The sequence below is a fragment of the Pinus tabuliformis genome, chromosome 8 (genome assembly GCF_031772625.1).
Source record: "Pinus tabuliformis cultivar Carrire ecotype Pingquan chromosome 8, CPIR1, whole genome shotgun sequence".
Taxonomy (NCBI): Eukaryota; Viridiplantae; Streptophyta; class Pinopsida; order Pinales; family Pinaceae; genus Pinus; species Pinus tabuliformis.
Genome location: NC_142294.1, coordinates 513,290,180 through 513,303,552, shown reverse-complemented (window position 1 = coordinate 513,303,552; position 13,373 = coordinate 513,290,180). Strand labels below are relative to the sequence as shown.

At 31.7% G+C, this 13,373-nt stretch overlaps 1 protein-coding gene across 1 annotated transcript; it reads left to right on the top strand.

Moving 5' to 3' along the window:
* Positions 1-6,291: 6,291 nt before the first annotated feature.
* On the top strand, positions 6,292-10,198 carry LOC149236374 (aluminum-activated malate transporter 14-like). The gene is made up of 6 exons (XM_089368878.1): positions 6,292-6,699; positions 7,726-7,866; positions 7,974-8,249; positions 8,640-8,752; positions 8,844-8,987; positions 9,082-10,198. Exons 1-6 carry the CDS (start codon positions 6,393-6,395, stop codon positions 9,649-9,651), a joined length of 1,551 nt encoding a protein of 516 aa, XP_089225004.1. The 5' UTR covers positions 6,292-6,392; the 3' UTR covers positions 9,652-10,198.
* The last annotated feature ends 3,175 nt before the right edge of the window (positions 10,199-13,373 follow it).

Below are 13,373 nucleotides of genomic sequence, written 5' to 3'. Positions count from 1 at the left end.
TGGGATGGATTTTTTAAGTGAGCTTTCTGGGCTGAATTTTTAAAGTGAGTTTTTGTGGCTACATTTTGAAAGTGAGTTTTTTGGGTTGGATTTGAAAGTTATTTTTTGGACTTGATTTTGAAAGTGATTTTATTGGGGATTGATTTTAAAAATCTTCATAGACTGAATTATAATTGGGAGTTAAAGAAATTTCAAGAGAAAATATGATCAAATTAGAGGCATTGAGTCTCTCATTATTTGAAAATTGTGAACACATCATCATAATGATAGTTTTTGTCCCGGTAATTTGACAATGACAAAATTGTGGGAGATTCCATTGTCGATTATACCAATGAACTTTGTATGCCTGATATAGGAAACTAGATTTATTTATAGGAAGTGGAAAATTCCTAATAAATCATGTGTGGGAAATTTGGAGTTTCCTCATAAGAAGGCTTCAAGGTGATTTCTTTAGGAGAGAAAGTGTAGTCTCTACTAGATCTAGATTTGGGATTTCTTCCTTTAAAATTTCCTCATGCATGTGAGGGTAGGTGATATAAATCTATGAAAATTAGTTTTTTTTTCCTTACATATATGTCATTTGACCCATTATTTATTGTTATAAAAAAAATAAAGTAAGAGATGGATATTCAATTTCTTTTATCAAGATCAACCTATCATGAGCCTCAGGGGTTAGGAAGTTGAGGGTGTGTGGGGGGTAAATATAGAAGGGGGGGACATTAGTAATTGATTTTATGTGGTTGTTTGTTTATATTATGAAACAACATGTGCTTACATAACTCACTTATAGGTTTCCAATCATCTATTTGGGTGAACCATCAATAATTTTCGCTAATGTCCTCCTTTAAACCAATGGTATTTTTTTTTTAAATAACTGGGCATGCTCTCCCTGTCAATAGAAAATTACTCATAGGCCATAATATTCTATTTGATTATTCCTATTTGGGGCAACTCAACCAATAAATTGAAGAAAATAGATGTATATTTTAAGGTTATTATAAATGTTGCTCAGAAATTGTTTGCAGGCAATATATCCCACATAGGAATTTTTGTCACATTGCCATCATTTACAATCATCCCCATCTAAATACACCATACCCACCCAAATTCTGGTATTTTATTAATATTGTCTTGGATGGAGAAGTAGTGTTTCATCTGGTTAACCCATCTTGTTGGGGTCCAACCATCAAACTTGTTTTTATCTACTTTAGTAAATTTGTTACATATATAGTTTAGATTATATAGAAAGGCTCACTTGGTGTGATTCCCTCCCCTTATTAATGATTCACCACTAGCTCATTCTACTTCTATTGGTCACTAGTTTACCTCATCGGATATGACATTGGCTATAATCTTGGAGAGTTTTTCTTTCATATAGGAAATTAAAAAAACATTTCTTTATAATTAGTATATCTTAGAAACTTGTTTGTTTAGGTAGATAGTTTGAAGAACATTGATTTGATATAAAGGGAATAATTGTGTGTGTGGATGATTATGTTCCCTATAGTCATGTTTTTGGTGGATGTCATCTGGCCTTTGGGTCCACCAAAATGGTTATTATATTACTATACTATTGTAATTAAATGTCATACAAGGAGTCTTTTGAGATAAATATCCCACAGTTGTAGGCCATGTCCACCAAAATGGTCAACAAAGATACACACCAATGTAATTAATATCATATAAATAATATTTTGATGTAAGTCTTAGAAAATGGTATTATTTGGTTAGCTAGGTTTTTTTTCTTTCACTCCCTATGGAGTATTATTGTTGTATGAGTAATATTATGGGTGAAAATCCCCAAATTCCTATTATTCTAGGAGATTTATTTTTGACTTATGGGGATTTGATCCTTGAATATCATTGTTTACACAATAATTCATATCACGGCGATCACCAATTAAACTACCCCCAATGGGCTTATTCTAGGATAATTAATATGATTATTATTTCTATTTTCCATAAAAAAGGGTAAATTTTGCGAGTTCCTAAGAGAATTATTATTATTATTATTATTATTATACTTAAGGTATCCAACAATATTATTTGATCAAATATTTAGTGATACTAACCAAGGACGATAAGCTATGTTTTGAATACAACCTAATTTATTTTATTTCTGAAATTACAAATTATTGTGCTTAGAGAGACTATGTTTTGTAATAAGTTAATCTTAGTAACTTGTTTGTTTAGGTAGTCAATTTTACAAAAAATGGCTTCGATATAAAAGGAATAATTTTCCATGTTAGTGAATATATTATCTAAAGTCATGTTTTTGTCACTAGTAATATATTATCTAATGACATGAAATAGTTTGTCACTAGTAAAACCCTAAGTATTTGTTTACCATCATAATGAGTATTAATCATATAGTTTGGCTTATTTAATTAGCATGGCCTTTTATATAGAATAACCACCTACTAATTACCAAATGAGCCTTCTTCTAAAAAGATGACATGATACATTAATTCACTAATTCAACACGCATATAAAATTGCTTCATGGATTAATTCATTAATACCTAAGTACCTTGAGGTAAGGAGGTTAGGGTAGTACCATAACAAGAATGAAGGAAAGGTTAATGATAATATCATCATTATGAGAATCCATTTACTTAAAAGGACCACATAATAACTAGTCAACCTTTGACAGATATTCAACTAGCCAGTCACATAACATTACTCTCTTTCATAGTTCATCATGCACATACAAGTTGGTGACGTTAAGGATTCAAGCAATGATATTAAAAAACATCCATACCACCTCACTCAATGAAATTTTTACATGGTAAATTATGAAAAGTGAGAGTTTGGGTGATAAAAGAATGTATTCCTTAATTTCCCCTCCTTGTACACAGTATGAAACGTAATATCCCAAGCTAAATGTAATTGAAGGTTTTTCTTATCATTAAATTACTTATTTTCAACTCTAGATTCTAAGAGCCCTCATGATCCATGATACAAGTTTTCTTTTGTAGAAGTTCCAAAAAAACATCGATATGCTCATCATCCTTTCTATATAATGCATGGTAGAGGTTTGCATTCAAAATATTTTCTTTTCCACACCCTTTTGGAACTCATATTTTACCCACCCAACTAGGATTGTCTTCATAGTTTTCTTTTCTATTTATTAGTGTTAATGGAGAGTTTGTTGTCTATTTTTTTAGGTAGCGAGGGCGCGATGATGGGTGGGTGGGGTGTTGGTGGAATGGCCCTATGTCTAACCTCTACATGAGGAAACAATCTATAATAGGGACACAATTCCTTATCCATCATTGTGTTAATTGGCTGGGAATAATCAACCTAGAGGTGGATGTGCTCTTAATTAGGTCAGCCAAATTTCCTTTGTTACAATTGTTCACCAATTAAATACATTCCTTTCTTTTTATAAAGGACACATAATTTTGAGTCAAAGAATCTAAAATGAGAAATAAAGTATAAAAATAATTTACCCTAACCTTTAGGGGTATCCCTAATCCTAATAATAACTTTGTGAGGAAAGTAAGTTTTTTAAAAAGGATTATTACTTTATAGACATTACTTTATAAACTAAAATTATAGTAACATCGATAAACACTTATATACATTTTAGAGTATATTGATACAAATACTTACATGGTTTCAAATATGAAAATTTAAAAATTATAAAATATTTTGTCAAATGGATTAGAGTAAACTTAAAATAATAATAATATCGTTTTAAATTTAATTTGTATTCTCCCTTATATTAAGCTATAGAGTGTCTCTAGATTAAAAAATTATTCTAACTACATTATAGTGAATATTAACTTAACAACTATATTAAATAGATTCTTAAATTTAGTATAGCCAATATTATAATAATTGTTAGAGACATAGGAAAAATCATTCTCAATAAAAGAAGTTAGAATGAAAAATAAATCACTAACATTTAGGGGTATCCTAATTCTAATAATAATTTCAATAAGGAATGGAAGATTTCCAAAAATAAATTATAAATTATAATTATAAGAACATTCACAAAACTTATTTACATCTTAAATTAAATTGATACCAACTTATATATAGTTTTAGAAATAATAAAATATTTTTCAAATAAATTAATATAGAGTTGAGTTGAAACACACTTAGAAAAAATTCTAATCTTGCTTTAAAGTCTATTTTTGTTCTATAGAGCGTGGGACTTATCTCTTATATCTTAGATTACTCTTATATCTTAGATTATGGGATATTCTCATAATCCGCAACAAAAATAAAAATCCCATTATAGAAGCCTCTTGACCCAAAAATTATTCTTGCTACTTTATAACTAAGTCAAAAATAAAAATCCCATTATAGAGCGTGGGACTTATCTCTTATATCTTAGATCACTCTTATATATTAGATTATGGGATATTCTCATAATCCGCAACAAAAATAAAAATCCCATTATAGAAGCCTCTTGACCCAAAAATTATTCTAGCTACTTTATAACTAAGTCAAAAATAAAAATCCCATTATAGAAGCCTCTTGACCCAAAAATTATTCTAGCTACTTTATAACTAAGTCAAAATTAAGTTAACAACTTTATAACTAAGTCAAAATTAAATTAACAACTACATTAAATAGATACTTAATTTTAATTTGTTATTTTTTATAGGTTTTTAGAATTGCAATATAATTATTATATTAAAGACAGGGTTAAAATCATTTTGAATCAAAGAAGCTAGATTAACAAATAAAATAGAATAATGATGGCCTCGAGCCTCTAGGGTGTCCTTAATCCTAAGAACAACTTCAATACGGAAAGTAAGTTTTTAGAGAATAGAGGTAGTGAAGTTAGTGGAATGGCAAATGCATGCATAGGAAGATATTATCCAACAAATATTGAGGTCTTATTCAAATTTCAGTTTACTTATCTAGTATAGTCTGTGTGTTGTTGAATTAAACTCAAAAATAAAATAGTAATCTCACCAACTCAATTCTAAATTTACTTAATAACAATTTAAAAAAAATATTACTTCATTTATTTATATATATTATAAATTTCAAAATAATTAAAAAATCAAATCAAATGAATTATAAAGTAGAGTTGAAATACACTTAGAGAGAATCCTAATACTGCTTAAACAATCCAGTTGAGAAAAGTCCTAATATTGCAACACATTTATATTTGAATGTTGCGTCATGGCTTGCGTATGAGGCCATTGGGTTAAATGTATCTTTATGCGTTGCGTCATGGCTTACGTATGAGACCATTGCGTTAAATGTATCTTTAAAAGTTGCTTTGGATACAAGACCGTTGATTTCTCGTTGAATCGAAAGAAGTATGAAAGTTCCGTCGTGGTTGCATATGAGTCCCTTGGGTTGAAGAAGACATACATACAATTTAGTTTAAGGTTTTATTTTATTTGTCATATTAACTCGGTTTGAAATAAACAATATAATTTTGTGATATTAACTCGGTTAGAAATAAACATTCTAATTTTGTAAATAAAATTATGTAATTTTTAGTTTTCGAAAAAAATTCTCTGTGAATTTTTAAAATTAATTTTTTTTTTTTCATTTTTAATTTTATAATAAAATAAATTAGTTTTTAACCAATATTCAAATATTATTATTAAAAAAGATTTTTTAATCTGATAAGAAAAGGTCACATTATGTAAATTCATTAAAGTCATTATATTGATGTTTACAAAAAAAATTTATTCAAAATAGGAATCACAAAAATCCAAAAAAAATAAAAATAAACAAATATATTCAAATGTTACTAAGTAAATAAATATATTCAAATGCCAATTTATCCGGAGAAAAAAAACTACAAAAAAAAAAGATAAATATATCACAGTATCAAAGTGGACTGTGGAAAAAATAGACTCCAAATATTTAAGTATCTTTATTGAAAAATTACATAACTTAAAAACGGATTTTGGAAAAAACAGACTCCTAAGACAAATACAACTCTCAAATTTTCGGGAAAAAAAAATAGTCTTCCTTCTCATTCGGCCACTCGATTTTTGTTCTTTATAAGTCGTAATGATGGAGGGGAAGAACTCTTGGGCTGTGTTCCCCGCCGCCCACGATTGTAATAGTAATCGTAATAGTTCCAAACTGCTTTTTACATTTTCCTAAATATTCACGTCACCCTCCTTACGACTTATGGCACTAATTTTCTTTATATCTTGTTCCCTACGCAACCAGACATTTTCAGTACCATTCCCTCGCACGGAGAGGGAGTGTGCTGGGACATTGTGGCCAGGCCTGTAGCACTGCATTACTTCGACTGGACATAATTGATTATGAAATAGAGCGAGCTCGTCGAAGTTAAATTACTTGTAGGTTCAGGCAATCGAATAGAGCTTGACTGATATTGCAGTAAAGAGTAAAGAGTGCTTATTTTCTTACATTGCAGTAAGTTTTCGTTGAAAGAAATCGATGGAGTGGAAGATTAATATCCAGGGAAAGATGGATGTGACTACCATCCGGAAGAAATTCCAAGAAAGTCTGGTTACCAGAATATCACACGCTTGCAAGCGATGGAAAAGATCTGTCCTTTCTGTGTGCACGCGGATTTGGCAAGTGGGTGCAGACGATCATCGAAAAGTTATCCACTCCATCAAAGTTGGCCTTGCACTGTCCATGGCGTCTGTTTTCTACTTCGTCAGGCCAATGTTTGACACCTTCGGTGGGAATGCCATATGGGCCGTCGTTGCTGTCATCCTGGCTTTTGAATTCACTGTAGGTAATTATATATAAAACTCTTTCATTTTGTTTATGGGATGTTGAAATATTTTAGATTTTATAATATGTTAGAAATTTGTAATTAATTCAGTATTAAAATCTCCAAATTCCTTGATACTTTGCTATATTAAAATGTGCTTTATATTTCTGACATACGGTGCTCTGGGAAGTTTTTAATTTTCTCACAGAAATACTAGAAATGAAGCAATGAATTTCATAATAATAATAATAAACAGGTTCTTCGAAATGTTGATTATAATAAAAATGAAGGTGATGATTTAGGAAGATAACACATTTTCTCACGGAAATACTGGAAATGAAGCAATGCATTTAATAATAATGATAATGAAGAACAGGTAATTCCAAATGTCAATTATAATAAAAATGAATGTGATGATTTCGGAAGATAACACCTCGTAAGATATAAATAGCAAAAAGCCTCAAATTATCAATAATAACGATGAACATAATCATTACTATGTATGTTTGGTTAAAACTGAATAACTGAGTTTAACATAATGTTATAATCACCTATAATTATAATGGGAAAATTGGCAATTTAAGTGTAAAATAATGAATGGTATAACATAATAGAATTTCTTCTCCTACTTCATTATGGACTGGACATTGCATATCAGATGCACTAGACCCATAATAAACACATCCAAATAGAGAAGGAGGAAGAACACGTGAGCAATAAATTTCCAAAGAGGAATATCCATAAGTTACACAATCCCCCTCCCCCATGTTACACTTCAGATTGTAAATATCCTGCTCTTTGTCTTCATCTTAAATATTCTGTAATGTTATAAATTTCATGTCATTTACATTTTTCATTCTCTCTGTTGTTGCCTCTTTATCATCATATCTTATTATAGAATATTATAACTAACAATAATCTTTATAAAGGTCGGTGTATTTATAGAATTTCGATATGACAGTATCATGAGTATGTCCTATCACTAGAACAGTTATTCGGCTATAACTTTAATGAATTAACGTTTTGGGCCATGGTAATATAATGCAGGTGCTACGTTGAGCAAAGGTCTGAACATATCTTGTGCGACGTTCTTGGCGGGATTCTTAGGAGTCGGTGTGAGCTATGTTGCGGAACTTACAGGGAAAAGATGTGAACTTGTTATACTGGTTGTCTCCATTTTTGTCATAGGTCAATACCATCTCATTCTTATATACTTGAAGATTCAATTCTGCATGGTATATTTGACCCTTTACTTTTCAGGATTCTAATGAATCTGGTCCATTTCGGTGATGCAGGTGCATGGTCCACATATTCACGTTTCTTTCCAATTATGATCAAGAAAAAATACGATTATGTGGTGGTCGTCTTCATTCTCACCCACAATCTCATAGCCATTACTAGTTATCGTGCCGAAAATATTTTCAAAATGGCGTATCAACAGATGTCTATGATTGTCATAGGTTGTGCGCTCTCACTTGCTATTAACGTGATCATTTTTCCTGTGTGGGCTGGAGATGATCTTCACAATTCCATTTTATGTAACATGGAAGGATTAGCTAAATCTCTAGAAGGTAAGGCGTCGACCGAAACAACAATAAATGAAATGTTTTTAATTTTCATGTAGGTTAAAGATTGATTATTATAAATATTTGTTGTAGATTTTGATAATATTTTGAAATTAAAATAAGGTAATAAAAATAAGCTCAATTTATGATCATATTTCAAAATATTCCTAAATCTATAATACAAATAAAGATGGCTGCCAAACCTCTAAAATCTGCAATCCAATTAAGTATGGCTGCTTTACATTATCTTTCTATTTTGTAAGCATATTTCAAAACCATTGCTTGTATCGTTAGCGCCATGCTCCCGCAAAAGTAACAGATGTTGTAAAAATAATAACTAGTAGTATATAAAAATGGCTATATTTTTTAACATAAAATTTGTTTGTATACCAACAGAATGTGTCACAAAATACTTCGTGGAGCCGAAAGATTGCCAGGAATCAGGCTATGATGAGGTTCCAAGAGCTTGTAAATTTGTGCTGAACTCGAAAGCCACGGAAGAGTCATTGGTAAATATCATACTGTATAAGCTTGTATTGTCGTTTCCTATTATATAAACTTGGTGATCCATTTACTAAGAAACTTATGTGAATTTCGTAGGCAAGTTTTGCCATCTGGGAGCCACCACATGGACGTTTCTTCTTCAGATATCCATGGAATCTCTATGAAAAAGTGGGAATCATGACCCGACATTGCGCCTACTGTGTGAAAGCTTTACATGAATTTTCAAAATCTGAGATTCAGGTTTTGGTGGAAATTCCAATGCAATACTATTACATTTTCATACACTGATTAATTTCGTATCATATAATCATTGATGATCATGTTATTTGTTCAGGCTCCTTTTGCAGTAAGAGAAAATTTGAAAACGTCATTCATTGACATGGGTAGAGAAGCCGCAAACATTCTCCGTGAACTGGCTGAGAGAATAAGGACCAGAAGAAGTAAAAGTCCACATTTAATGATGGATCGGTTAAGAGCAGTGGTGGAGAATCTACAAAGTTCCCTGAAACTTCAGCCAGAGCTTTTTATCAATAGTAAGAGGAGGATAGTTCTGGAGGAGAAGCCCTTGAGAGTTCCACAAAATTTCTTGGAAGGATTAACTAGAACAGAAAATTTACAGGCCTCCTCAATACCAAAGCCGGCAAAACAGGCTGATCTGATAAATAGAGGGTCAATTGGAATTAGTATGCAGAAAGAAGGTGTACAAACAGATACGTCAAGAGATCAAGCTGCTAAAATATGTGAAATGAGAGAAATGAAGCAAAGCAGTTGTTCATTTATGGAGATCCTTCCTCTTGTTAGCTTTTCTGCTTTGCTAATAGAAACAGTGGCAAAGTTAGAAAGCCTAATGATGGCAGTTGAAGAGCTTGAAGAGGCCATCTTTAGAAACATTGATAGCAGGTAAGTGAAATTATTTTAACTAAAGAAATCGTGGTTACTCAGGAATAGACCGCCAGACCTGTGAAAACCAATCTCCAAACTAACCCTTGGACCGTGAATCCCTACCATCAACATCATTGACACAGGCAACTAGGTTGCTAACTTCAAGTAAACAAATAGCACCAGCCGCTCTATCCCCATTACTATCACCAGTAAAAACTATCATCAATACAACTAGTACGACTGATTGACTGCCTCACCGAGTCGTTACTCGTGCGAAAACTGACAAAAAGCAAGACGGTGATCGAATGGACAAACAATACATGAAAGATTCATGGGCAAACGAGATTTGGCAGCAGAGGTCTCGAGTTATAAGACAAGTCAGACAACCCACCCTTCTGCTCGTCGGTTGCTAGCTCCGTAGGACACTACTACCCTGTAATAAGGAAGTCATAACCCACCTTGGAATAACGCAAGTAAGGACCTGACGTAGGAGAAAGTTAGTGAAGCCCTGAAATTATTTCTTAAATTACTTGTTCATCAATGTCCATTTAGTCTTGTAAAAAATCTAAACATACCAATGGCCTCCAAGGCAATTAATTTTAAGATATATTTAAATGACTGTGCCCCTGCATTTTTTATCCATTGTAAGGGTAATGAAGTTGTTTTCTATCTTTATGATCTTGCTGAAATGGAAATAGAAGTAGAGGTCCGGAAATTTCAACAAAATAAGAAACAAATTATATGTTATTAAATACTATGCATTTATTTAAATATTTTCATCGAGAAAAATCTCACATTATAGTGACTTTGAGCTCGGGTGTTTAGTGATGAGCACATGTTTCTTTGGGATTTTAAATTAGTAATTATAACAACTCTAGAGGCTTGTAGTATGAAATAGTAATCCCATTTTATTGGCAACATTCTTTCACAGTAATTGAAAAATTCTAATGGTATTTCTCCTCCCATAGTTTTGAACGCATTTCCATATACACAAGTCAATACACAGCTCAATACTTTATTAATCATAAACTATATAAACATACATGATGTATATCATGACCTCACCAATTTATTGAGACACAAGAAAAATATAAACATCATCAAAATTCACATGACATACATATGTCATGCATTATATTAGCTCCGAGAGGCAATTCCATATAAGGGTATAGTAGAATGCCAACAAACTTCAATTAAAAAGAAGCAACTTTGGTGAATGGTTCCATATAACGTTTTTCATAGCATTCTTCACTACCTCTTCAGATCATTTTACCCTCGCCCATTTTGCTTTGACGAAAGTACGAGAGATATTTTCCATATTATAAATCACCCTTACCAACCAAAGCAATCTGCACGTGCAAGTCTTCAGCTGACCTAAAACGTATTTTGAAATATCCACATGAATCGCTATGACCCACCAAAGTAATATACACATGCAAGTATTCAATTGACCATACATGCATTTTCAATGATCTACACCAAGCATGTGCCTCAATGATATGGACAAGCTAACTATATGAATGAATTAGCAATTGGTTTCGTAACATTTGGTGATTTGATCTCTTTCATTGTCTATATACTTACGTTGATTTGATCTCCTTCATTGTCTATATACTTATGTAGATGCGTGATCTCGTTAACGGGTAACTACACAAACAAATCCACTCATAACATACCTAGTTTCTGCTTTTCCGCATCCAATCCACTTCCAATCTAATAAATCAATAACTTGTGTTCATATGCATTAGAATTAATTAAATTGCAAATCAAATATAATTATATGGATTACTAATGATTTTGTTACAACTATGGTAGGGATATGATTATCTAATTAACCCACCAATAAATCAAATATAATTATATGGATTACTAATGATTTTGTTACAAATATGGTAGGAATATGAATGATTTATTAAACCAACAAATAGATCTATAGTACACCATATATGTATCATGCACCATAACCATAACCACTCTTCTTTAATTCATAGATCATGAATATTGGAGACACAATTTCACCATTCCATTTGTTAAGGTATGTGACAATAGATTAGAGACACAAAAATTGTGGGAATCCCTCTATATTAAATAGGTAATAATACAAATATAAATACATTAAATTATGTCTCAAGATATGAAAACTATCTTCGACATATAATTTCTGAATATCTCAATCAAACATTAACGCTCTACCAAATACTAATCTAGGAAGCTAACTGGTTGGAGAGAATCCATCAAGCCAACTACATCTAACTACCTCCTGCAAACTAGGAAATAGGCTCTACTTAGAGAACCATCTCTACCTAATAGTCACCATAATATCAACAATAAAAATATGATCACGTGCAAAAGAGATGTAGGAGTTACATGCTCTAACAGTCCCCCTTAACGACTACTTTTCTTAATCTTCATGATTGAGGTCTTCAGCTACTTCTTTGAAGCACAGACTCCACTACAAGCCAACGTGCCTTATGATTATCAAAATCTACCTCTTGTCCAACCTATCAACAAATTCCACCTAAATGTAAAACTTCACCTCCCAAAGTCTACGCCCAACAATATCCTCCACTCATAGAGAATCCAACCAACACATGAACCACTCCTTTGAGTGTTAAAGAACTCTCTAATAGAGCCTATTTAGCTAAAATTGAAAATTCATACTAGTCATTAGGGACACATGATAAATAGATATGTGTACCTATATAAGCCTTACAATAATATTCCCTTTTCATGTTAAATAGATGCTAGTAGAACACTCCTCCTCATGGAGATACTGGGTACCTACTCAAACATTTGCATGGACCACTATATTAACTTAAACATGATATAAGACTTGCTATAAATACAATGTGTTGATGACATTAAAATATCTTCATGATTTTGTTATTACTCAATTCACAAAATTTTAACTTCGCTTTTCATCCACCAACCAACCTGTATGGCCATAATGATTTAGCATACACTATTACTAGTTATTCTTGGACAAATATCCAAAGAACTATATGTTGTATTCAAGACCTCTCTATCCTTCCTATTGTCAACTCATGTTTCCACTTCAAAAAATTTAGGCTGCAATCAACACTTGGGTTCTTAAGCGAGAACAATGGAACAACTGCTTCCACCTCAAAAAGTGTACATGCTCCTCCTTTCACTTTATGAATTTTCATCATGTATTGGTTGTAAGCTAATCATACCATTGATACCTCAGGTTATTTTATAACCTATTGTTACAATAAGGTCTAATATCAATATGATCATGAAGGATGAGTCACTCACCATCTTATGGATCTACGTCCATTTACCAGGATACATGGGTTCCATCCACTATACTCGTCATATCTCTAGGAAGGTAGTTTGGATACAAAATGTATCGATCTTAATCTTACTTTTAGTATGCAAATGCCAAAGTGGACTCATTATGCACTACTTGACAAATAGTTTGAGGAGAAAAACTCTTACATATAACTCATTTCTAGCTACAACACTTATCACTATGCAGACTCATGATTAATGTTTACATCACAAAATTATTACAACACTATTGCATACATGAGCAGGAATTAATAACACATACATACATGAATAAAATTCCATCTTTTCTTCTACAATTTTTTATGTCATGGGCATCTTCTTCATATTCATCTTTGTCATATTTGTTTTCATTTTAGTTGAAACATTATTTTGATGTTCCACTACTCTATGAGTTGTCAATTCTAACAAAATCATAATAAACTATTTAGTTCA